The sequence below is a fragment of the Trachypithecus francoisi genome, unplaced genomic scaffold (genome assembly GCF_009764315.1).
Source record: "Trachypithecus francoisi isolate TF-2019V2 unplaced genomic scaffold, Tfra_2.0 Lachesis_group20, whole genome shotgun sequence".
NCBI lineage: Eukaryota > Metazoa > Chordata > Mammalia > Primates > Cercopithecidae > Trachypithecus > Trachypithecus francoisi.
In genome coordinates, this window is record NW_022681466.1 from 55,749,871 (window position 1) to 55,776,285 (window position 26,415).

At 41.0% G+C, this 26,415-nt stretch overlaps 1 protein-coding gene across 4 annotated transcripts in view; it reads right to left on the minus strand.

Annotated features, from left to right (window-relative positions):
* The window catches only part of SSH2 (slingshot protein phosphatase 2), a 314,778-nt gene that overhangs the window by 228,705 nt on the left and 59,658 nt on the right, over window positions 1–26,415 (minus strand). For 2 of the 4 annotated variants that reach the window (XM_033184405.1, XM_033184407.1), the window contains exon 2: window positions 1,657–1,737. The exons of the other annotated variants lie outside the window; for them this stretch is intronic. In XM_033184405.1, the coding sequence (XP_033040296.1) occupies window positions 1,657–1,737 (81 nt within the window). The remainder of the gene's footprint in view (window positions 1–1,656; window positions 1,738–26,415) is intronic. 4 annotated transcript variants of the gene reach the window in all.

A 26,415-nucleotide genomic window follows, 5' to 3' on the forward strand; every position in this document is an offset into this window, starting at 1 on the left:
CAGTGGCCAGATCTCAGCTCACTACAAGCTCCGCCTCCTGGGTTTATGCCATTCTCCTGCCTCAGCCTCCCGAGTAGCTGGGACTACAGGCGCCCGCCACCTCACCCGGCTAGTTTTTTTTTGTATTTTTAGTAGAGACGGGGTTTCACCATGTTAGCCAGGATGGTCTCGATCTCCTGACCTCGTGATCCGCCCGTCTCGGCCTCCCAAAGTGCTGGGATTACAGGCTTGAGCCACCGTGCCCGGCCCTAATTTTCATTAATATAACTGGGACGATGTCTGCATTTTTGTAGCCGACCCCCTCATGTTTTTTTAGTGGGGGCTCAATAGGAGACAGTGATCTAAATGACAGTTTAGTTTTCCTGACCCACGACTCTTCCCTTCACTTCCTTCCAAAATACTTCTAATACCCCTTTACGGCAGAACGATGTATATGAACTAATGAAGCAAGAGTCCAGCAGGACTTGTTTTCCGGTCACAACACTGCTGAACAAAGTAGGATCTGTTCCAGATGGGATAAGGTGAAGAAACTGGCCAAAACCAGCAAATTGTGACAAGGGCAATCCCTGGCTGCCCTCATTGCTCATGAGCATGGGCACTCCCACCAGCATCATGACAGTTTACAAATGCCATGGCAATGACCCAGAAGTTACTGCCCCTTTCCTAGAAAGTTCTAAATAACCCACCCCTCAATTTGCATTAACCTGCCCTTAATTTACATGTAACTGAAAGTAGGTATAAGTGAGTATAAATACAGTCGCCAAGAGCCCACACGTTGCAGACTCTGGGTACACAACCTATGAGTTAGTGCTGTTCCACCAGAAGCAGTACTGTTCAATAAAAGATTGCTGTCTAACACCACTGGCTTGCCCTTGATTTCTTTCCTGGTGAAACTAAGAACCTTCCTGGGCTAAGCCCCAATTTGGCCTGTCCTACTAGGCCATTCAATACTCGGGGGAAGTTCACTTATATCTCAGGATATACTGAGAATTTCCAGACTAATCTCACTGCCCATTGCAACACACAAAAATAAGCCAATTTAAGTTGTTCTCTAACTTCAGCCTGACTCTGTGGGTAAGTATGCTGGAGGTCAGACGGGGTAAGTAAAATTTATAACATCTCATGAAATGTAGTTAGATAAAGTTCCACATTTAAGATGATCAGGTTGAGTTTCCAGTCCAGTGATTATAACACTATTTGGCTTAACATTATCAGTAGCTAAGACATGTGAGGCCCATGTATGTGAGGAATAAAGGCCCTGTGGCAGCGCCAATACCAAGCAGTTGCCACAGGGAAAAGAATAATACTATTGACCATTAAAAAAATGTGTATATGAGGGGAGAAAAAAATCCCACAACAACAGTCATTCTTTATTGAAGGAAACTCACTCAAGGTTCCAAGATGCTACATTTTTTTTCTGCTTCAATAAATAAGTTTTGAGTGGTCATTGCCATGACATTATGCATATAAATGTACCATACTGTTTATATATACACTTATTGCAAGCCACCTATTTGCCTTCCCAGACTATTTGGCTGAATGGGGTCAAATAGATAAAAGAATAGGCACTATAACAGTTGCATTTAATAGCCAAATTTACCGAAGAAGATTTTACTTGAATCACCAAAGTCTGTATAAAAACATATACCTACGTACATTGGAATCACTAAAGATTTCTGATTCTTCACATTCATAGCAAAGTAATGCTGCTGATTCACTGTCTTCCAAATGAGAGCTCTGTAATACAAACAAGATCATTTCAGAGATCCAAACGAATGGGCCCATAAACACGAGGAGAAAAGCAAGCTGAAATCAGTCAGTGCTGTTAGCTCACAGGTGAGAAGCTGCAATTCTGATTACTGATGGCTATTTTGAGAGAATACGGCCAACAAGGTGACTGGTTAGTTGATTGAGGAATGCTTGATCAACTGAAGCATCTCCTATGGTTTACCGATTTGGGGAAAGATCCAGCACATCTTTTTCTGTAAAGATGGTGCTGCTAGCTGGGCGCGGTGGCTTAGGCCTGTAATCCCAGAACTTTGGGAGGCCGAGGCGGGCGGATCACGAGGTCAGGAGATCGAGACCATCCTGGCTAACATGGTGAAACCCCATTTCTACTAAAAATACAAAAAATTAGCCGGGCGTGGTAGCGAGCCTGTAGTCCCAGCTACTCGGGAGGCTGAGGCAGGAGAATGGCATGAACCTGGGAGGCAGAGGTTGCAGTGAAGTGACATCACGCCACTGCAGTCCAGCCTGGGCTACAGAGCGAGACTCCATCTCAAAAAACAAACAAACAAACAAAAATAATTGTTAAAAATCCTACAAATGCAAAGTCTTTTTAATTCTTGTTCTCTTATATTTTGGAGGGGGGAAATAAGAACATTTACACTCCATCTAGCTTAAAAAATATATAAAATATTTGAAGACTTCTGGAACTCGTATTAGGAAAGCTAAAGGCTTAATAATAAATATTTGAAAGAATTAAAATGGTAGAGATCAGAGCTGCTTTCAGTCTTCCCAAGGTCTCATACTACAACAGATAATAATATAGATAATACTAAGCACATCAAAAGTGGCTTGTCACTGTCACAGTATAAAAACTGAAGAGAGGCCGGGCATGGTGGCTCACGCCTGTTATCCCAACACTTTGGGATGCAGGTGGATCACCTGAGGTCAGGAGTTAAAAACCAGCCTGGCCAACATGGTAAAACCCTATCTCTACTGAAAATACAAAAAATTACCTGGGTGTGGTTGCAGGTACCTGTAATCCCAGCTACTCTGGAGGCTGACGCAGGAGAATCGCTTGAACCCAAGTGGTGGAGGTTACAGTGAGCCGAGATCGTGCCATAGCACTCCAGCCTGGGCAACAAGAGCGAAACTCCATCTCAAAAAAAAAAAAAATAATAATAATAATAAAAAAAACTGGAGAGCTTGAGCCCAGGAGTTGGAAACCTGCCTGGGCAACATAGTAAGACCCCATCTTCATGACAAAAATAACAATAATAATAATCAGCCAGGTGTGGTGGCACACATCTGTAGGCCTGGCTAGTTGGGAGGCTGAGGTGGGAGGATCACTTGAGTTTCGGAGTTTAAGCCTTCAAGTGAGTCATAATTGTGCCACTGCCATCTGGCCTGGGCAACAGAGCTAGATCCTGTCTCCAAAACAAAACAAAACAAACCTGAAGAGAGAAAAGTACAAATTAAACCAAATTACACTAGTTAAGACGTTGCAGCTTTCTTTCTTATAAATATTTCAGATGTCCACACTAGCTCTTTCAGAATGACCTTTCAGCTGGGCACGGTGGCTCATACCTGTAATCCCAGCACTTTGGGAGGCCAAGGCGGGTGGACCACCTGAGGTCAGGAGGTCGAGATCAGCCTGCCCAACATGTTGAAAACCCATCTCTAGTAAAAATACAAAAATTAGCCAGGTGTGATGGTGCTCAACTGTAATCCCAGCTACTGGGGAGGCTGAGACCGAAGAATCACCTGAACTTGGGAGGTGAAGGTTGCAGTGAGCCAAGATCATGCCACCAGACTGGGTGACAGATCGACACTCTGTCTCAAAGAAAAAAAAAACCAAAATGACCTTTCAAGAACACACTTGCATTCCTAAAGTTATTTTAAGACTTTATATATATATATTAATTGAAACAATTCATTAAGATACAAGGTATCCATTAAAGTGGGCTGATGGCATTACAATATAATTGGTTCATGGAACAAGTGTTTACTTGCAACCAACATATTTAGTTCTAAATTAAATTCTGAGAAACCTAAAGGAAGACAAAGGACAAAGGTCAAGTTCATTTCCCTGCCTTCTGAGACCTTGTAATTTTTTTTTTTTTTTTTTGGAGACAGCATCTCGCTCTGTCAACCAGGCTAGAGTGCAGTGGTGCAATCTTAGATCACTGCAACCTCCGTCTCCTGGGTTCAAGCGATTTTCCTGCTTCAGCCTCCCAAGTAGCTGGGAGTATAGGCGCCCACCACCATGCACACTAATTTTTTGTATTTTTAGTAGAGATGGGGTTTCACTGTGTTAGCCAGGATGGTCTCTATCTCCTCACCTCATGATCCGCCCACCTTGGCCTCCCAAAGTGCTGGGATTACAGGCATGAGCCACCACACCCCGCCAAGACCTCGTAATTCTAATTCCTGAATTCTTTCCAGGTTCTGCAGAGTGAACAGTCTTTCTCATGATTATATGGCTTATTCCAAGATTGCAAGGACAAATTAATATTTAGGACCTCTACTAAACTACATGATTATTTAAACAGATGCTAAAAAGCATTTGATAAAATAGTCATTTCTGGTTTCAAACATTTTTAGTAAGCTAGGAATACAAAATGCAGCCTTAATTCACTGCAGAGATTTTTTTTTTTTTTTTTCCCCTGGAGTGTCTCTCTCTCTGTTGCCCAGGCTGGAGTGCGGTGGCACGATCTCTGCTCACTGCAGCCTCCACTTCCCGGGTTCAAGTATTCTCCTGCCTCAGCCTCCGCAGTAGCCGGGACTACAGTGCGCACCACAACGACTGGCTAATTTTTGTATTTTTAGTAGAGATAGGGTTTCACCATGTTGACAAGGATGGTCTCCAACTCCTGACCTTGTGATCCGCCCACCTCGGCCTCCCAAAGTTCTGGGATTACAGGCATGAGCCACCGCGCCCAGCGTAGGTGGGCTTAATTATATATAGCGCCTCTCAGTGGTAGGCCTTTACCTCAATCTCATTGCCTGAATGTCATATTGTAAATTCCCTCAATGTTTCTTCTAGCATGAAGGTGGTGATCTTCCCCAGTTTGTAGTGCCAATACCAATTCTCTTTTCTTTATTTTCTTCTTTTGAATGTCCTCTTGGCAGGAATTTTGAGGAGGACAAAGTCAAGCTCATATTCTTGCATTGGAAGTATCAAGCCCAAATCTTAACTAAACTGAGTTCATATCCTGGTTCTGCCACTTACTAGCAGTGTGATTTTGAGTATATTCCTTAATTTCTTTGAGCTCGATTTCCTCATCCATAAAAATGGGCACAACAATAACATCTATCTATTAGGGTTGTTGGAAAGATTGTATGAGAGATAACATAAGAAAAGCATTCAGAGACTTAGAGCCAGGTTTGGTAACATGTGCATCTAGATACTCAGCCGCTCTGGAGGCTGATGTGGGAGGACTTGAGCCTGGGAGTTCAAGTCCAGCCTGCACAACATAGCAAGACACCTGTCTCTACCCAAAAAAAAAAGTAATTAAAAAAAGCACTTAGAATAACTTAGCTTCTGATGTTGCTTCTAATAATAATAAATTATTATTAATATTTTATTACTATTTATTACTGCTGCTTATGATAATAATAAATATTAGTATAATAATATTACTCTCCTTCCTAGATGTAAAAGGCTTATACATTTGGGTTAAAATTTTCTTTCAAAGAAGCTTTTGTCTTCAAGGGAAATTTTGCTTTTATCAAGTCTTAAGTGTTTTTCATTCTTAAAGACAAAATCATATTCCCTACATAACCTGGAAGCAACTGAGCTCACAATGAGTCATTGATTTCCATTTATTGTACCCCTACTGTGTACTAAGCACTTTTCTGGGTGCTGAATTATTAGAAGCTAAGGTAAAACACCAAACAAAAAGGGAAAGGGAAAGTTACCTGTTCAGGTAACTGAACAGGTTACAAAAACAGTTTTTTGCTTTTTATGGGGACGCAAAAACAACAAAGATAGGATATGACTTTGTGGAAACATGTCCCTTTGGCTAAGTATTGTGTGGAGAAACACAGGGGTTAAGATTGTTGGTAAGAAAAACACCTGCACATAACAAGAAGTTTCAATCCAGAACAGCTTCTAAGGAACAATTATAGTAATAAAATGTTGCAATTTTTATATGGACTGTATGATGCAAGAACTCATGTACTAAGAAGGAGGTTTTCAAGAGTGTTAAAATCTAATGTATGCAGTTACCTAACAATTTATAAGCAGAAGTCTTAAGAAATAATACCACAAGAGGCCGGGCATGGTGGCTCACACCTGTACTCCCAGCACTTTGGGAGGCCAAAGCGGGTGGATCACCTGAGGTCAGGAGTTCGAGACCAGCTTGGCCAACATGGCAAAACCCCATCTCTACCAAAAATACAAAATTAGCTGGGTGTGGTGGCAGGTGCCTGTAATCCCAGCTACTCGGGAGGCTGAGGCAGGAGAATCACTTGAACCCGGGAGGCAGAGGTTGCAGTGAGCTCAGACTGTGCCATTGCACTCCAGTCTGGGAGACAGAGCAAGACTCCATATCAAAAACAAAACAAAACAAAATGAAGAAATAATCCCACAGAGTCAAAACCTGTTACCCTGTTGTTACTGTTAAGTCTCGTGTACTCTATTCTTGTTATAGATTATATGGTTTTAAGAGGCAGAGAACATTTACTATTTCTTTCCTCTTTCCTTTTTTTCCTCCATCTTTCATCCTCGCTTTTTTTTTTTCTTTTTTTCTTTTTGTGGTTCTAAGTGAATACATTGCAGCTGTACTTAAAGAAACTAGGGACTTTGAAAATGTACTATCAGACACAGGCCAGTCCTGGTGGCCCATGTCTGTAATCCCAACAATTTGGGATGCTAAAGCAGGCAGATCACTGGAGCCCAGGAGTTTGAGCCCAGCCTGGGCAACATTGGTAAAATCCTGTTCTCTACTAAAAATACAAAAAATTAGCTGGGTGTGGTGGCGTGCACCTGTAGTCCCATCTACTCAGGGGGCTGAGGTCGGAGGATGGCCTGAACTCAGGAAGTTGAGGCTGCAGTGAGCCGAGATCACGCCACTTCACTCCAGCCTGCACAACAGAGTGAGATCCTGCCTCAACAAATAAAAAGAAAAATATACTATCAGGCATCAAACAATAAAATATATTTATACCCCAAAGTCTAGCAACTTTGGGAGTAAGAGCTTTTAATCCTTTAAAGGCCAAGACATACCCTGGCACTTAGGTATAAATGGATTGACAAAGCAATTTCATAGTCTACATCTGATCCAACTAAGAAAATTCTCTAAAGTCTCAGCTGAAATTATACATTTAAAAACAATTATTTCAGTTCTTTGCTGTATCTACTGAGAGAATGAAGACCATTCTTGGCAATCAGACTATTGACATTCCAAAAAATGCAGCCATCACTCTGAAAGGATGCACAGTTATTCTGAAGAGCCCCACAGGAAGTTAGGGAGGGACATCAATTACATCAATGTAGATGCATTCTCCTTGGAAAAGAGGTGCTAGGTTGACAAATGATTGGGAAATAGAAAGGAAGTGGCTACTGCTTGCACTATTTGTAATCGTGTACAGAACATGATCAAGGGTGTTACACTGGGCTTCCATTACAAGATGAGGTCTGTGCATACTCCTTTCCCCATCAACTTAGTTATCCAGGAGCATGGGTCTTTTGCTGAAATCCACAGTTTCTTGGGTGAAAAATACATCTGGAGGGTTTAGATGAGGCCAAGTATTGCTTATTCAGTTATCTTAAGTCCAGAAAAATATATTAATCTTTGGAGGAAATGACATTGAGTTTGTTTCAAATTCAACTGCTTTGATTTAGCAATCCGTAACAGTTAAAAACAAGGATAACAGAAAACTTTCAGATGATCTATATGTCACTGAAAGAGGAACAGTTTAGCAGGCTGATGAATAAGATCTAAGAGTTGTCCAGCTACAGAAACAAGATACTGTATGGTTGCTAAGACCTGTTTGTGATATTTTAATGATGCATTAAAAGACCTCTATTATAGCTGGGCTTGGTGGTGCATGCCTATAGTCCCAGATACGCAAGAGGCTGAGGTGGGAGGACCGTTTGAGCCCAGGAGGTTGAGGCTGCAGTAAGCCGTGATCCCGCCACTGCATTCCAGCTTGGGCAACAGAGTGAGACTCTGTCTCAAAAAACAAAAACAAACAAACAAAACCTCCCAAAACAATTATTTTAGTGTGTAACACATGTATGTGGTAAACAACTAAGAAGGTGTCAAAGAGTATTTTTAAGTCTTCCTCCATTCCGGTCCTCCCAACTACTACAACCCATTCCTAGAAGTAATCACTATGCCAGCTCCTAAGGAATCCTTTCAGGATTATTCTGTGTATATACAAGCATTGTGTGTGTAGATGTTCTTTTTCCAAAATACACAAATGAAAGCACACTGCACCTATTTTTCTGCCCTTTCCTTTTAAGCTTAGTATCTTTGTTTCACTATTTTTTAAAAACTACATAACATAAAAAATAACACAACATAAAATTCACCTATGATTCAATTACCTCCCACCGGGTCCCTCCCATAACACATGGGAACTCAAGATTCGGGTGGGGACGCAGCCAAACCATATCATTCCACCCCTGGCCTCCCAAATCTCATGTCCTCACATTTCAAAACCAATCATGCCTTCCCAACAGTCCCCCAAAGTCTTAAGTTATTTCAGCATTCTACTGGTACCAATTTACTGTATTAGTCCGTTTTCACGCTGCTGACAAAGACATACCCGAAACTGGGCAATTTACAAAAGAAAGAGGTTTAATTGGGCTTACAGTTCCATGGCTGGGGAAGCCTCAAAATCACAGCAGAAGGCAAGAAAGAGCAAGTCACATCTTGCATGGATGGCAACAGGTAAAGAGAGAGAGCTTGTGCAGGGGAATTCCTCTCTTTAAAACCATCAGATCTCATGAGACTTATTCACTATCATGAAAACAACACAGGAAAGACTTGCCCACATGATTCAATTACCTCCCACCTGAGTTTCCCTCCCACAACATGTGGGAATTCAAGATGAGATTTGGGTGGGGACACAGCCAAACCATATCAACCATCTTAACTGATGTTTCTGAGACAGTCTCACTGTCACCCAGGTTGAAGTACAGTGGCGTGGGCCGGGCGCGGTGGCTCAAGCCTGTAATCCCAGCACTTTGGGAGGCCGAGGCGGGCGGATCACGAGGTCAGGAGATCGAGACCATCCTGGCTAACACGGTGAAACCCCGTCTCTACTAAAAAATACAAAAAACTAGCCAGGCGCGGTGGCGGGCGCCTGTAGTCCCAGCTACTCGGAGGCTGAGGCGGGAGAATGGCGGGAACCCGGGAGGCGGAGCTTGCAGTGAGCCGAGATAGCGCCACCGCACTCCAGCCTGGGCGACACAGCGAGACTCCGTCTCAAAAAAAAAAAAAAAAAAAAAAAAAGAAGTACAGTGGCGTGATCATGGCTCACTGAAGCCTGGACCTCTCAGGCTCAAGCGATCCTCCCATCTCAGCCTCCCTAGTTGCTGAAACTAAAAATTACCACACCTAGGTAATTTAAAAAGTTTTTTGTACAGATGGGGTCTCACTATGTTTTCCAGGAAGGTTTCAAACTCCTGGGCTCAAAAGATTCTCCTGCCTTGGCCTCCCAAAATGTTGGCGTAAGCCATCACACCCAGCCCCATCTTAATTATTGTTAACTGTACAGTTCAATATATATTCATGTTGTTGTACAGTCAATCTCTAAAACTTTTTCATCTCAAAGAACTGAATCTATATCCATCAAACAACTCTTCATTTCCCCCTATTCCAGCCCTTAACAACTACCATTCACTTTGTTTCTATGAGTTTTGACTGGTCTAGATAATTCATATAAATGGAATCATACAGTATTTGTCTTTGACTGAGTTATCTTCCTTAGCATAAGGTCCTCAAGATACATGCATGTTGTAGCATGTGTCAGAATTTCCTTCCTTTTTAAGCCTGCATAATATTCCATTGCACACATATATGACATTTTGTTTATCCATTTGTCTATTAAGACATTCATTTCTTTTTTTTTTTTTTTGAACTTTTTTTTTTTTATTATTATACTTTAAGTTCTAGGGTACATGTGCATGACGTTTATATCATGTATAACTCCCCAATGCAATCCCTCCCTCCTCCCCCCTCCCCATGATAGGCCCCAGTGTGTGATGTTCCCCTTCCCGAGTCCAAGTGATCTCATTGTTCAGTTCCCACCTATGAGTGAGAACATGCGGTGTTTGGTTTTCTCTTCTTGTGATAGTTTGCTAAGAATGATGGTTTCCAGCTGCATCCATGTCCCTACAAAGCACGCAAACTCATCCTTTTTTATGGCTGCATAGTATTCCATGGTGTATATGTGCCACATTTTCTTAATCCAGTCTGTCACAGATGGACATTTGGGTTGATTCCAAGTCTTTGCTATTGTGAATAGTGCCGCAATAAACATACGTGTGCATGTGTCTTTGTAGTAGAGTAATTTATAATCCTTTGGGTATATACCCAGTAGTGGGATGGCTGGGACATTCATTTCATTGTTTCTGATTGCTGCATAACATTTCATTGTAGAGATGTTCCACAGTTCAGTTAATCAGTCTCCTACTAATAGATTCAAGTTACTTCCAATTAAACTCATTTTCTAACATGCTTTAACAAATTACCACAAACTTGATGGTTTAAACAACATAATTTATTATGTTACAGTCTAGAGGCAAGGAGTCCTAAAATAAAACAGTTGGCAGACCTGTGTTCCTTCTGTAGGATCTAGGGGAGTGTTACAGGCTAAATTGTGTCCCCCAAAATTCATATGTTTAAGTTTCAATCCCCAGTACGTCAAGATGTGGTTTATTTGGAGACAGAGCCTTTAAAGAGTAATCAAGTTAAAATGAGGGTTAGTAACCTAGGGGTGGTTCCAATATAGGTGGGCCCTAGTCCAATATAGGTGGGCCCTCATCCAATATGACTCATATTCTCATAAAAAGAGATTAGGGCCACATGTAGTGGCTCATGCCTATAATCCCAGCACTTTGAGAGGCCAAGGCAAGAGAATCACTTTAGGTCAGGAGATTGAGACCAGCCTGGGCAACATAGCAAGACGCCATCTCTACAAAAAATAAAAATAAAAACAAAATAGCTAGGCATGCCTGTAGTCCTAGCTACTTGGGAGGTTGAGGCAGAGGATTGCTTGAGCCCAGCAGTTCAAGTTTACAGTGAGCTACGATCACACCACTGCATTTTAGCCTAGAGGGCAGAGCAAGATCCTGTCTCAAAATAAATAAATAAATAAATAGATAGATAGATAGATAGATAGATAAATAAATAAATAAACAAATAAATAAATAGAAGAGATTAGGACACAGATACCACCCAGAGGAAAGACCATGTGAAAACAGAGGGAGAGGACAGCCTTCTACAGGCCAAGAAGGTCAGCCTCAGAAGAAATCAACCCTTGCCAACACATTGATATTTGACTTTCAGCCTGCAACTCTGTGAGAAAATAAATATTTGTTATTTAAGCGATCAGTCTGTTTAAATGGCTTATACTTGTTATGGTAGCCCTAACTATTTTTAGGAGAATCAATTTCTTTGCCTTTTCTGGCATCTAGTGGCTGTCTGCATTCTTCGGCTCATGGCCCCCTTCTTCTATCTTCAATATCGGTAAAGGTGGATTGAGTTCTTCTCCTATCGCATCAATCTGACTTCCTTTCCTGGGTTCTTCTTCCACTTTTTTTCTTTTTCTTTTTTTAACTTTTAAGTTCCCAGGTACATGTGCAGGTTTGTTATATGAATAAACTCATGTCACAGGGGTTTGCTTTACAGATTATTTCATCATCCAGGTATTAAGCCTACGACTTATTAGCTATTCTTCCTGATCCCCTCCTTTGCACCCTCCACTCTCTAGTAGGCCCTGGTGTCTGTGTTCCCCTCTATGTGTCCATGTGTTCTCATCATTTAGCTTCCACTTATAAGAACATGTGGTATTTGGTTTTCTGTTCTTGTGTTAGTTTACTAAGGGTAATAGCATCCAGCCCCATCCATGTTCCTGCAAATGACATGATCTTCTTTTTTTTTCTTTTTATGGCTGCATAGTATTTCGTGGTATATATGTACCACATTTTCTTTATCCAGTCTATCATTGATGGGCATTTAGGTTGATTCCACGTCTTTGCTGTTGTAAATAGGGGTGCAATGAAAATATACATGCATGTGTCATTATGATGGAATGATTTATATTCCTTTGGGTATATATCCAGTAATGGGATTGCTGGGTCGAATGGTAGCTCTGTTTTTTAGTTTTTGTTTTTGTTTTTGAGAGAGAGTTTCGCTCTTGTTTTCCAGGCTCAAGTGCAACGGCACGACCTTGGCTCACTGCAACCTCCACCTCCTGAGTTCAAGCGATTCTCCTGCCTCAACCTCCCGAGTAGCTGGGATTATAGGCGCCCACCACCAAGCCCAGCTAATTTTTTGTATTTTTAGTAGAGATAGGGTTTCACCATGTTGACCGGGCTGGTTTTGAACTCCTGACCTCAGGCCTTGGCCTCTCAAAATGCTGGGATTATAGGCGTGAGCCACCGTGCCGGCAGTAGTTCTGTTTTTAGCTCTTTGAGGAATTGCCACACTACTTTCCACAATGGTTGAACTAATTTACACTCCCATTAACAATGTATAAGCATTCCATTTTCTCCACAATCTCCTCAGCATTTGTTATTTTTTGACTTTTTAATAATAGCCATTCTGACTGCTGTGAGATGGTTATCTTGCTATGGTTTTGATTTGCATTTCTCTAATGATCAGTGATGTTGAGCTTTTTTTCATATGATTGTTGGCAACATGTATGTCTTCTTTTGAAATGTGTCTCTTCATGTCCTTTGCCCACTTATTTTTTTGAGGCAGAGTCTCACTCTATCACCCAGGATGGAGCGCAGTGGCGCAATCTCAGCTCACTGCAACCTCTGCATCCTGGGTTCAAGCAATTCTCTTGCTTCAGCCACCGTGATTACAGGAGCATGCCACCATGCCCAGCTAATTTTTGTATTTTTAGTACGGACAGGGTTTTGCCATGTTGGCCAGGCTCGTCAGGAACTACTGACCTCAAGTGATCCACTCGCCTTAGCCTCCCAAAGTGCTGGGATTACAGCTGTGAGCTACTGTGCTCAGTCTCCTGTGACCACTTTTTTTCTTTTTTTTTTTTGAGACAGAGTCTTGCTCTGTCCCCCAGGCTGGAGTGCAGTGGCAGGATCTCAGCTCACTGCAACATCTGCCTCCCAGGTTCAAGCAATTCTCGTGCTTCAGCCTCCCGAATAGCTGGGATTACAGGCGTGTGCCATGATGCCCAGCTAATTTTTGTATTTTTAGTAGAGACAGGTTTCACTATGCTGGCCAGGCCACTCTTGAACTCCTGGCCTCAAGTGATCCTCCCACCTCAGCCTCCCAAAGTGCTGGGATTACAGGTGTGAGCCACCGTGTCTGGCTCTTTGGCCCACTTTTAAATGGACTTTGTTTTTTTTTTCTTGTATATTTGTTTAAGTTCCTTATAGATGCTGGATATCAGACCTTTGTCAGATGCATAGTTTGTAAACATTTTTTCCCATTCTACAGGTTGTCTGTTCACTCTGTTGATAGTTTCTTTTGCTGTGCAGAAGCTCTTTAGTTTAATTAGAGTCAACTTTTGCTTCTTCACAATTGCTTTTGGCATCTGTGTCATAAAATCTTTGCCTGTTCCTATGTCCAGAATGGTACTGCCTAGGTTGTCTTCCGGGGTTTTTATAGTTTTGGGTGTCCCTCTTCTACTTTAACAGCCTTTGTGACTGATTATGTTGCATCCTGCCCTGATAATCCAGGGTAATCTTCCTATTTTAAAGCTATACATGATTAGCAACCTTAATTCCTCCTTTACTATGTTAAGATATTTACAGGTTCACAACTGATTAGAATGAGGACTCTACTGGGGGCCATTATTCTGCCCACCACTATAATCTTCTTCTTCTTCTTCTTTTTTTCTTGAGACAGTCTCTCTGCCGTCCAGGCTGGAGTGCAGTGGCACGATCTCGGCTCACTGCAACCTCCGACTGCCGGGTTCAAGCAATTCTCCTGCCTTAACCTCCCAAGTAGCTGGAACTACAGGCGCCTGCCACCATGCTCGGCTTTGTATTTTTAGTAGAGACAAGGTTTCGCTATGTTGGCTAGGCTGATCTTGAACTCCTGACCTCATGATCCGCCTGCCTGGGCCTCCCAAAGTGCTATAGGCATGAGCCACGGTGCCAGACCCATAATCTTCTTTGAAAGCTTTACTGGGGGGAAACAATTGTTTTCTAGAATCCAATATTTACACCAATAAACTGGGAAGCAAAAAATTAATTAAGTGCGATGGGAAATACAACACTATAGTTATATACTTTGCACATAAAGAGGATTGTAAAACTTAATATCAGCCACAGAAGGTTTGAAATAGCTTTTTCTGGAGAGGTGATGATTTGGATTTAACCCACTCATAGTATTTTACATAGGCTTTTTTTTGTGATAAATGGTACAGATTTGCAAATTGTCTAGTATTAGGGGTACAATCTGTGGTTACTGAATTTAACTGAGTCAATTTGAAAATTTAGGCCGGGCGCGGTGGCTCAAGCCTGTAATCCCAGCACTTTGGGAGGCCGAGACGGGCGGATCACGAGGTCAGGAGATCGAGACCATCCTGGCTAATACGGTGAAACCCCGTCTCTACTAAAAATACAAAAACTAGCCGGGCGAGGTGGCGGGCGCCTGTAGTCCCAGCTACTTGGGAGGCTGAGGCAGGAGAATGGCGGAAACCCAGGAGGCGGAGCTTGCAGTGAGCTGAGATCTGGCCACTGCACTCCAGTCCGGGCGACAGAGCGAGACTCCGCCTCAAAAAAAAAAAAAAAAAAAAAAAAAAAAAAGAAAATTTAAATGAAAATAAATTGAGTGGTTCCTTCTTCTAGGCATCCTCAGTTCTCTGTGCACACATTTTCAAACTCTTAACTCACTACTGTAATTATTGCTATACAAGTTCTTTATTCCCCTCTGGACTATGAGCTTCTCAACTTATATTGCCAGGGCCTGGCACACGGTAAACATTCAATAAATGTTCAATGAATAAGTGACTTAGTATTAGTTGTTGCGATTCTTCCTTGTTGCTATAAAAATAATATAAAGTGAAGATAAGTTATAATCTTTGTATGTAGGTATAATTAAGAGACCAACAGTCTTCACTCCCCTGAACACATGATATTTGTTCCTTAATTAGTAATAGTAGTAACAGCTCCTACTGGAAGAACCAATTGTTACATGCAACACTGCCTCCCTTGGGCTCCAGATCAACATGGAAGCTTTAAGCCAAAAGAGCATCTTCATTTCTCAGAGCCTCTTAGCAGCTTGGCCTGTCAGTGGCTAGGAGAGACAAGATACTCATGCCACATTACTCCCTAACTCTGGCCTGCAATTAGCCTATTTCATTTGCAAAGGTATTGCTACTCTTCACTCATTGCACGTAACACACAACTGTGTTATGGTAAGTATCATAGGCTTGTTTCTCCACTCAGTGTGCCCTTCAGAAGGAACACATCTCTCAGTCCAAATCTCACCCATCCTTCAAAGCACCAGTCAAATCCCAGAATTTCAGGAGGCTTCAAAATGATGACTTCAGTCCCACTAAAGTAGGAGCTCCCTTCTGAACCTTCCTTGGGTAGGCAGGGGTTGGCAAACTATAGCCTGTGGGCCAAATGTGTCCCATGGCCTGTTTTTATATGGTCAGCAAGCTAAGGATGGCTTTTGCATTTTAAAAAGTTTTTTTTTTTTTTTTTTTTTAAAGGACAAAGAATGTGCAACAGAGACTGTATGTGGATTTTGACATCTTTAGGTGAGGCCTGAAATATTTAATAACTGGCCCTTAACAAGAAAAAAAAAAAAAAAAAAAAAAGATTGCCAATTCCTGGCCTAGAGCACACAATTCAGCCTAATGACAAATTGCCCAGAACTGTTCTCTAATCTGTGGATAGTCTTGTCTCCCTGTGGCAGTTTCTGTTGTCTACCCAACAGTCATCTCTAACCTCTTTTACCTACCAGTCCCAGTACTCAGGCTGACAATGCCTTTTCAGCTTAGCCTCCCTGAAGCCCAGAACAGTCATATATCCTAATCTCGGTCTCCAAGGCTTGAGGGCAAGTCTGCTGTGGGCTTGTGGGAAAAGTTTTCTACCTTGACAAAGGAGATTTGAGAAAACAGATTGCCCTTCCTATGCCTTTGGATGCAGTTATGCAGATCTGATATCTAGAGCTGTGACACCCATTTTGTGACCTCAAAAAGAGAGGCCCAAGGACAGAAGGAAGTAAGTTAAAGATGGTAGAGCAGACGGACAGAACTCAGAACATTGACAACTGCATTAATCACTGTATCAAGTCTATAACTGCCTTGCTCATGGCCTTCTCATCTTAAAAATTATCCTACTTTTAATGTGGTGTTCTGGTACTTTCAAAAGACAGAATCCTAAATCTATAAGTACATTTTGTGTGCTTGGAGAATAAGGCCCACATCTTTTATGTCTGCACTTCTATAATATGCACAGGGGTGTAATTGTTGGAATCCAATTATTTTATGAGTAATTACTTTGGATAAAATTTATCACCCTTAAACTTTGAAAAGATTCCTGAGTGTACGAAAGCAACTGAGGAGGCCAGCTTCTATGAAAGTAACTTTGATGGACAGGTACCATAAGTAAAGCATTTCAGATTTCTTATCTCATTCAATACTGGGCTGGGCACAGTGGCTCACGCCTGTAACCCCTGCACTTTGGGAGGCGGAGTTGGGTAGATCACCTGAGGTCAGGAATTCGAGACCACCCTGGCCACCATGATGAAACCCCATCTCTACTAAAAATGCAAAAAATTAGCTGGGTGTGATGGCAGGAGCCTGTAATCCCAACTACTCAGGAGGCTGAGGCAGGAGAATTGCTTGAACCCAGGAGGCAGAGGTTGCAGTGAGCCGAGACTGCGTCACTGCACTCCAGCCTGGGCAACAAGAGCAAAACTCTATCTCAATCAATCAATCAATCAATCAATAAAATACTAAAACAACCCAGTAAGGTTACACACTCCAAATTCATATGAATGAAGTCTAAGTGGCAGGGTAGAGATTTTAATTCAGGCTCTTACAGATATACTTTTTCACAGTATCTCTCCTTGTCCTTCTAAGTCTTCTATTGCAACTAACAGTGATAAGATTTAAAGATTTTGCTTATCATTCTTTGAATGTTCACTTGATCACATCTCAGATTCCATACAAATGCCACATTACTTGCAGCTGCAAATTCACATCCTCACACAGAGATAATCTGAACATTAACTTAAAAAAAAAAAAACAGGCCGGGCACGGTGGCTCAAGCCTGTAATCCCAGCACTTTGGAAGGCCGAGACGGGCGGATCCGGAGGTCAGGAGATCGAGACCATCCTGGCTAACATGGTGAAACCCCGTCTCTACTAAAAATACAAAAAACTAGCCGGGCGAGGTGGCGGGCGCCTGTAGTCCCAGCTACTCCGGAGGCTGAGGCAGGAGAATGGTGTAAACCCAGGAGGCGGAACTTGCAGTGAGCTGAGATCCGGCCACTGCACTCCAGCCCAGGCGACAGAGCAAGACTCCGTCTCAAAAAAAAAAAAAAACCCTGTCCTCTCCTTGAGGTAGTTTTGTTTGTTTGTTTGTATGTGTTTGTATTTTTTCCCTTCTCTTTTTCTAATATAATCAGCTTCCCTAAAAGGGCATGTTTCTCAAATGAGAGAAAAAAATCCTCTAAGCAGTGATTCTCAGTGTGGTCTCCAGACCAGCAGAATCACCTGACAACTTGCTAGAAATGCAAATTCTTGGGCTCCACCCCTGATCTACCAAATAAAAATCTGGTGTAGCACCCAGAAATGTGTTTTTCACAAGCTCTCCAGGTAATTCAGATATAAATTAAAGTTTCAGAACCACTGGTCCAAAGCATTTGCTTCTGTATATAGCATTTAAAACACTGCATTAAAACTAAAATGGTAGAATCATATCATTCCTATGAAAATAGTCAGGCAGTGGGTCTCCAACTTCCAATGACTTCTCCAGGCACTGAAGAAACAAACAGTTTCTCTACAACTAAGTTGAAATAAGAGATAAACATCTTCTCTATTATACATATTTGACTCAGATACAAAAACAGACTTAATATTCTAAAATGGTAAGTCTACAATTAAAAGAAGTATGAAGTAATTTCTGCAACTTAAGATTAATACAGCACCACAATTAAATCACTGCTGCTGTGTGGAGAGATAACATTTATTTTAACATCAGAGCTTGGAGGGAAGAAAAAGAATCAGTGGTTTAAACTCAATTTGGAAATTAGAGATCTCCAGTAGGGAAGTTTTACAACCCAGTTTCCTATCCAGTCTGTAAAATAAACAGGGAGGACTTGGGATTCAACCTCTCCCTGGCAGATAATTTGCTGAGAGTAAACATGCACTGTATCATTTGTCAGGGCTCTAAGGAACTTCTAACCCTAGTTTAAGGAAGAATCATGGATACCAAGAGGAAATCAGAAATACTCTAAAAAATCATTCCTTGAAAGGGAAGAAGACTTTGCTGACCTTAATTCCTATCACAGATTTCACTGAACTCAAATGCGGTTTGGTTTCATAATTTAACCTATGAAAGACAGAAATAGTTGAAGCTGAAGAGAAAATAGCAATGGGGGACCTGGAACAAAATCTAATTGTGATTAATTAAAAATTAGTGTCTTCTAAAGACTCCCAGAAGATGAAGAACAATAAATTTACAAATATCAGAAATAAGGGAGCAGGCCGAACGTGGAGGCTCACACCTGTTATCTCAGCACTTTGGGAGGCTGAGGTGGGCAGATTACCTGAGGTCAGGAGTTCCAGAGCAGCCTGGTCAACATGGTGAAACCCTGTTTCCACTAAAAATACAAAAAATTAGCCAGGCATGGTGGCGGGCACCTTGTAGTCCCAGCTACTCAGGAGGCTGAGGCAGGAGAATCACTTGAACCCAGGAGGCGGAGGCTTCAGTGAGCCTAGATCGTGCCACTGTACTCCAGCCTGGGTGGCAGAGTGAAACTCCATCTCAAAAAAAAAAAAAAAAAGAAAGAAAATAAAAGAAATAAGGGAGCAAAGGAGACTATGCTGGAAGAATTTGAAACCAGTTTAGAAAAATCAATTAATTGGAAACAAGCAGTACAAAGATCATTTAGAAATTTATATGTAGATACTGAATTATGTTTTCTCACAGAAACATTCCTAACCAATGCTTAGATTCCTAAACTAGCAACTGATACCAAAACTACCAAAAGCAAAGTGAGGTTATCTCCAGTGAGATGCAAAAGCAGTCATTCATATGTACAGGTTATTCGGTTTACATAGAGGGCTGCTACTTGTATTTGATCAACACCTATATAGTGTAAAATGCACACTAAGTTAGGTACTATGACAGATTCTGAGAAGTAATCATCCACAAAAAAGAACAAGTTAATAAACAAGTTTATAAAGACAGGGAAAAGCCAAGGAGCCAGTGGTAGATGTTCACTCCTGTCAGAAAACCCATGAAAAGAACAATGAGAAAAAAAATGGCAACAGCATCTCAGAACTTCTAGACCTAGAATATCAGGACACAAAAAAGAAGCTCTTAGAGTTATGTGTCTAGTTGCCAATTAAATGGTCAAGGAGAATTGAAATGTAATTCATAGAGAGGCTGGTTTGTCTCTCCTTAGGCAAACCAAATATTATATTATTTTCCATTTTGAGTTAGGCTTCTGCTATTAACAAGTTAGCTGCCTATTTCTCTCCTGTTCTGTGTAGGAGTTTTATTTATTTTATTTTTATTTTTAGAGACAGGGTCTCGCTCTGTTGCCCAGGCTGGAGTGCAGTGGCGCCATATTGGCTCACTGCAAACTCCATCACCAGGGCTCACACAATCCTTCCACCTCAGTCTCCTGAGTAGCTGAAACTACAGGCCACGTGCCACCATGCCCAGCTAATTTCTTGATTTTTTTTTTTTTTTTTTTTTGGTAGAAATGGGGTCTCCCTATTGCCCAGGCTGATTTCAAACTCCTCGGCTCAAATGATCTTCCGGCCCCGTCCCAGAATGCTGGGATTACAGGCATGAGCCAACATATCCAGCCCTGTGTAGGAGTTTTTAAAAGATCAGTCCTGTCAACTTCATGAGGTTACAGCAGGCTGGCAAAACAAGGAGATACTGCAAGGTTAATTCTGTGTGTGCTGAAAGCACTAATTCTTTTGACCTCCATTCACTTGTAAATCACCTTACATATTATTTTTACAGTTTTTAAAACTGTAGCATTCTAGTTATTTATTTCCCTCCTCAGACCAATATATGAGAGCTATCTGTGATTTAAATACAACCATCAACTTCCCCCAGCCCCTGCCACACAAACACTTAACAAAAAAAATCTGTGTAGCTTGATTTGGGACCTGGGCTATGAAAGTAAATTAGGTTTTAGAGATGCTAAGGTGTGTATCATGTAATATGATCATTGCATGTGTGCAAAGAGGTGGAGTTCTGTTATTTCCTTACAGAATGAAGGTTTGAAGAGCAAAAGGCAGCTATTTTAAAGAAACTAAGGAACTTCAGAAAGGCATTTGAAGAAAAGAAAACACTGAGTAAGAAAGGAGAGAAAAGCATCCCTTGAACATTTGTCTGGGGATGTATGCCAGGAAAGAAAGACAAGTTCAGAAAGATGACTGTTACTTAGACTACCAAGGTAGGTGTCAGATGATTGTGAAAAGAGCCTATTTCCTCGCAAGTAAAGAGCTCTATTCCTTCTTTAATAAATAAGAGCTGAAAGATTTAGCTCTAGTATTAGAAGAAGAACTTAGATTGATATCAAGGAAGGCTAGAGATACCTAAAATTAAGATCTACCAGGCTGAACTGGGGGTAAAGTGAGTGATGGTCTTGTATTTGTAACTAATTTCCTATATAGCATTCTGACCACAAGATGTCCTCACACTGTAGCAAGGTCATTTTTGTATTCTAATTGATTAAGTGCACTATGATGAGAGAAGCTGCCTAGAAGGAACTAAGTGAAAGCTTGTAAACCTCAGGTATAATCTTTCAGAGATTCATTCCCTATTCTTTGGAGAAACAGTTATACCAATGATTAAAACTATCTGAGAAGAATATCACCAGAATAACTCTCTAGGGCTCTTCCCTGATCTAAACCCTTGACGTGTACTAAAAACTCACAGTCAATTTTGGGTACAGCAGAGGTAGTACCTACCCCTCAAGATCCTTGAATCCATAAAATTGGTAAAGATGAGAGAAGCCCAATTTTGTCCTAGTCTGCCTTTCTTCTCGGTCACTCACATTTCAGTAGCCAACACTATAGTGAGGTTGCCAAGCGCCTTGGGGGAACCCTAATGGAGGCAGAAGACAAGGTACTCACATAAAATTTAGTTCCCAGCTGGGTGCGGTGGCTCATGCTGTAATTCTAGCACTTTGGGAGGCCGAGGAGGGCAGATTGCCTGAACTCGGGAGTTTGAGAGGAGCCTGGGCAACAAGGTGAAACCCCATCTCTACTAAAATACAAAAAATTAGCTGGGTGTGGCAGTGTGTGCCTGTAGTCCCAACTACTTGGGAGGCTGAGGCAGGAGAATGGCTTGAACCTGGGAGGCAGAGGTTGCAGTGTGCCAAGATCGCGCCACTGTGCTCCAGCCTGGGCGACAGAGCAAGACTCCATCTCAAAAAAAAAAAAAAAAAAAAAATTTCAGTTCCCACCAGAGAATTCTTGGAAGAAGCTGTGTCACATATTGGTCATGGGCCTGCAGAATCCTCCCCGTTCCCCTGGATGGGGAGAAAAACAGGCAGATTTTTTAGTCCCTCTCATCCAGCATCATGGAAAATAACCTAGAAAAGTGGGACTTTATGGAATGCTAATAGAGGTAGCTCAGAGCTGATTACAGGTTGAGCAATGTCAGGAAATAAGTAAAGGGATAAGAGTAGAAATGTTTCAAAAAATTCTAGCCACAAAATAGCAATGCCCCAGAGCCAGAGAACAGAGGAGTGAGAGTGTCTAAAGAGAGATGTTTCTCAAAGAAATGAACATTTCTCTAAACTAGTTTCCATCTTAGGAAAAGGATTTTGGAGATGAACTCAGAAATTGCTTCAAGGAACAGACTCCAGAGAGATGGTCAATACAAGGGGTCTTACCTACTAAACCATAATTGGGAGGTGTCATGAGAACCACTGGGGTGAGAAATTCCCAAAAGCTAAAGGGGGATCTTAGTAATCTAGGGGCTTCAGTGATCAAGGAATGCTGCGGCACTATTCACAATAGCAAAGACTTGGAATCAACCCAAATGTCCATCAGTGACAGACTGGATTAAGAAAATGTGGCACACATACACCATGGAATACTATGCAGCCATAAAAAAGGATGAGTTTGCATCCTTTATAGGGACATGGATGCAGCTGGAAACCATCATTCTTAGCAAACTATCACAAGAACAGAAAACCAAACACCGCATGTTCTCACTCATAGGTGGGAACTGAACAATGACATCACTTGGACTCGGGAAGGGGAACATCACACACTGGGGCCTATCATGGGGAGGGGGGAGGGGGGAGGGATTGCACTGGGAGTTATACCTGATATAAATGACGAATTGATGGGTGCTGACGAGTTGATGGGTGCAGCACACCAACATGGCACAAGTATACATATGTAACAAACCTGCACATTATGCACATGTACCCTAGAACTTAAAGTATAATAATATATATATATATATATATATATATATAAAAAAAAAGAGTGTTGGTTGCCGGAAATCCAAACCAACCATACCTTAAAGAGCAGCTTGCTGGTGAGTCGAAGCTCAAGTTTGAAGTAGGGCTTCAGAGATAGCCAAAAGGCTGTCCCCTTGTAGTGTCCCTTGCCTGGGATGCTTTGTGTCTTTATGGAGGCCAAAGAGAAACACCTTGGGTCCTTAAGCTTTAGGCCAAAGGGAAGATTCAGGACAATAATTTAGCCCTAAGTAACAAAAGCAAGAGACAAGAGACCCAAAATAGGAGAGCATCAAGGAAGAGATGAAAGATCAGGGAACTGCCAAGTCACAGGAAAGAATTACCCTACCCAGGGCAAGAGATTAACAGAGACCCTTGTGAATAAGACCCCCTGATTATTGCCAAAGAAAAAGAGTTCCTCTGAAAAGAAAATTGCAGGAAAGAATAAGCTGCTTTTGACAACTTTTTTTTCTCAGAAACAAGACGAAGTGCAGGAAGGTCGCCTGCAGAAATCAAAGTCTGTGTCGATCTCTGCACAGAGTGCAGGCCCAGTTGAAACCAGAACTCTCTTCACAGGCAGTAGGAACAGATACTAAAGCATAGGTGTTTATGACAGTCATTGGCCTGATCCTAGAAAAAAACCTGGAGCTTAGGCATGGACTTCTTGCATGGGATACTGGTCAGTACTATTTTTTTTTTCAGGTTTGGTTTTAGGATAGGACCTTGGGTCCCATCCTAGCTTTATGTCTATTAAAAATAAAACTATTCCTTTCAGGCCTGCAATTCTAGGAATTGATTATAATTATGTTAAATGACATTTTCCCAATGTTACTCATTGCAGCATTTATTATAACGATATCCTGGAGACTGGTTAAATACATTATGGTATATCTCTATAATGGAATACTATCTGAAATAAATAAAAACAAGGAAGTTTTAGATGTACTAATATGGAAATATTTCTAAGGCAGAGCAGGTAAAAAAAGGCAAAATATGCAATATTGTATACAGTATGTCATCATTAGTGTAAAAAAGAAGAATGTGTATGTGTGTGCTTGCATGTCTATGCATAGTGCTTCTACAAAGAGACAAAGAAAACTATTAATATTGTTTGTGAAGAGGAGAACTGGATGGCCAGGGTACGAAAGCAGAGGATGACTTCACTATATACCCTTTATGAGGTTTTGACTTTTGAACTTTGTAAATGTATTACGTAGTTTAAAAAATTAAACAAAAAATAAATCTTAAAATCAAATAATAACAAAAGGACTTCTTTAGCCTTTTAGCAGTAAGCAAGTCCCAGAGAAAACCAGATTTGATTAAACTCTGACATATGAGTGAGGATACTGACAAGTGTGTCACACAGGCATCTACTACTGGGGTCTATGTGAACTTGTTTGGAGATCTTGAATACTCATAAATCTAAAATCTGTACATGAAATCATTCAGATACTGATTTAGCAAATTTCTACTGAACTGCCATGACTTCATTGTCTATTTGATAAAAATAAGAGTTTTCTCTTAGAGTTTTTCTCTTCATAATCTGTAACTTCTACCTCAATACAAAACAAACAGGCTTTCTTTTAGATGGATATGATACAATTGAAGTCTGCACACCCCAAAGGTCAGAATGGAATCTTTCATGAGTAAACTCTAATTGTAGACAAAGACTCTTCTATATCTGACAACATCATACAGGGCCAACTGAAGCAGTACTAAGACTTTCTGAAGTTGTTATATTCCCTTAAGCATTTCTAAAACTTTTCACATGAGAAAGGAAGGAAGGAAAATATGGTATTTTTGGAATGAAACTCTGGCTAACAGGGTTATGGGGCATCTGAGAAGTCACGGGATAGGTCTAACTTTCTCAGAGGGGAGGCTGCAATTGTTGTTTTTTTTTTTTTTTTCCCTTTATTTCCAACATCTGCTCTTAAAATTAGTTCTGCACAAATGTTTGCAGATGCAGAGCAGCTGGCAGTCTTGCCTGTATTTTGCCCATTGGTGGATTGTAAGGAAGTCACTGAAGTAGGGCTGTTGAATTTTCCATTTGTGTTCCAGTGTTTTCAGAGAACTGGCAAATTTATGTTCTGGAACATTGGACTTAGAATGTTAACATCCTACTGAATACTGGTTAGAGCTTGAGATATTCATAGCAGACTTGAAAGTTTACATCTAATCTCTCAAGGCAACAAGATTTGAAAATATACTCTCTTGCAGCCATTTGTAGGCATTTCCTTTTCATGTCAGTGTGGAATAAAGATACACTGTTCTATTTATATTAGTGCTTTCTGATTCATTTGATTTTTAAAATAAATGAGAAAAATAAACATGCCCTACTTAATTAATCAAAAATGCAAAATAAAACAAGCTCCACTTTCATCTTTCAGACTGGCAAAGATAAGAGACTATAAATGTTTCCAAACCTGGGAAAAGTGAAAGAGGAACTCTCACATACTAATGTCTGGGAATGTAAAATGGTAAAATTTTTCTGAAAGTAATATGACATTGTGTCAAAAATCTTAAAGATGTTCATTACCTATTAGTTGATTACAGAATTTAAAGAAACAGAGAGGTGTATAAATACACAAAAAATATTCCCAATTTTTTTCTTATATTACATATATCAGCTCAAATGTTCAACAAAAGGTGAATAATTACATTGTAGCATACTGAAATGAGTTACTGTCCTTAGTACAACATAGGGAACTCTTATTTCAGCCAAATCCTTTAATAAGCCTGATTGATTTTGTTAAATGGAAAAACACTGATGGAAAGCAGTGGTCTATTAGATATTATGATTGCTCTTTGTTTTTCAAACTTATTAAAGGGTTAAATTATTTCTTTTGTATTATGCACATGTTTGTTTTTAAACTAACTTCAGTTCTAATTCTTGAAAATGTAGAGCTTACAGCTTTCAATTTGTTTTAGAATCTTATGGAATTGGTGACTAATATTATTATTACCCAGTGGCCATAACAGCACAGTATAACATCAACAGGAACTCTTGACTCCCATTCAAGAATCAAAATACAACAGTAATATTAAAAAGAGTGCATATCCCTATTCCTAGAGACGACATTAACAAAGAAAGAAATCTCCCTCCCTCCCCAAAGAGAATAATGATATTTACAAAAGGTTAAGTGGCTACAGGAACAATAACTAAAGAAGGCACAGAAGTCCTGGCATGGTGGCTTACACCTATAATCCCAGCATTTTGGGAGGCCGAGGTGGGAAGACAGCTTCAGGCCGGACGTTTGAGACCAGCCTGAGCAACACAGCAAGACCCCTATCTCTATAAAAATAAAAAATAAAAATTAAAGGCAGAGGAGCTAGTGGTCTCGTAACAAGGTGATATGGAGTACAGAAGAAAGAGGGTTTATAGGTGGATATTCCTGGTAGCGTAAAAAGTATTTTTGGGGCTGGGGGGGTGGCTCATGCCTGTAATTCCAGCACTTTGGGAGGCGAGGCAGGTGGATAGCTTGAGTCCAAGAGTTCAAGACCAGCCTGGGCAGCAAGGTGAAACCCCGTCTCTACTAAAAACACAAACATTAGCTGGGCGTGGTGCTGCGTGCCTTTAATCCCAGCTACTCAGGAGGCTGAGGCATGAGAATCACTTGAACCCAGGAGGCAAAGGTTGCGGTGAGCCGAGATCACGCCACTGCACTCCAGCCTGGGCATCAGAGTGAAACCTGGTCTCAAAAAAAAAAAAAAAAAAAGTATTTTTTGGTACAGTAAGGTGAAAGTAATAGAACTCTGAAGTGCTTCATGTTAGAAAGAACAATTTTTAAAATTAACTTTGCTAAGTTTTAGAGCTACGGAGTTAACAAGGCAAGCAAGCTAACCTGCAAGCAAAACAA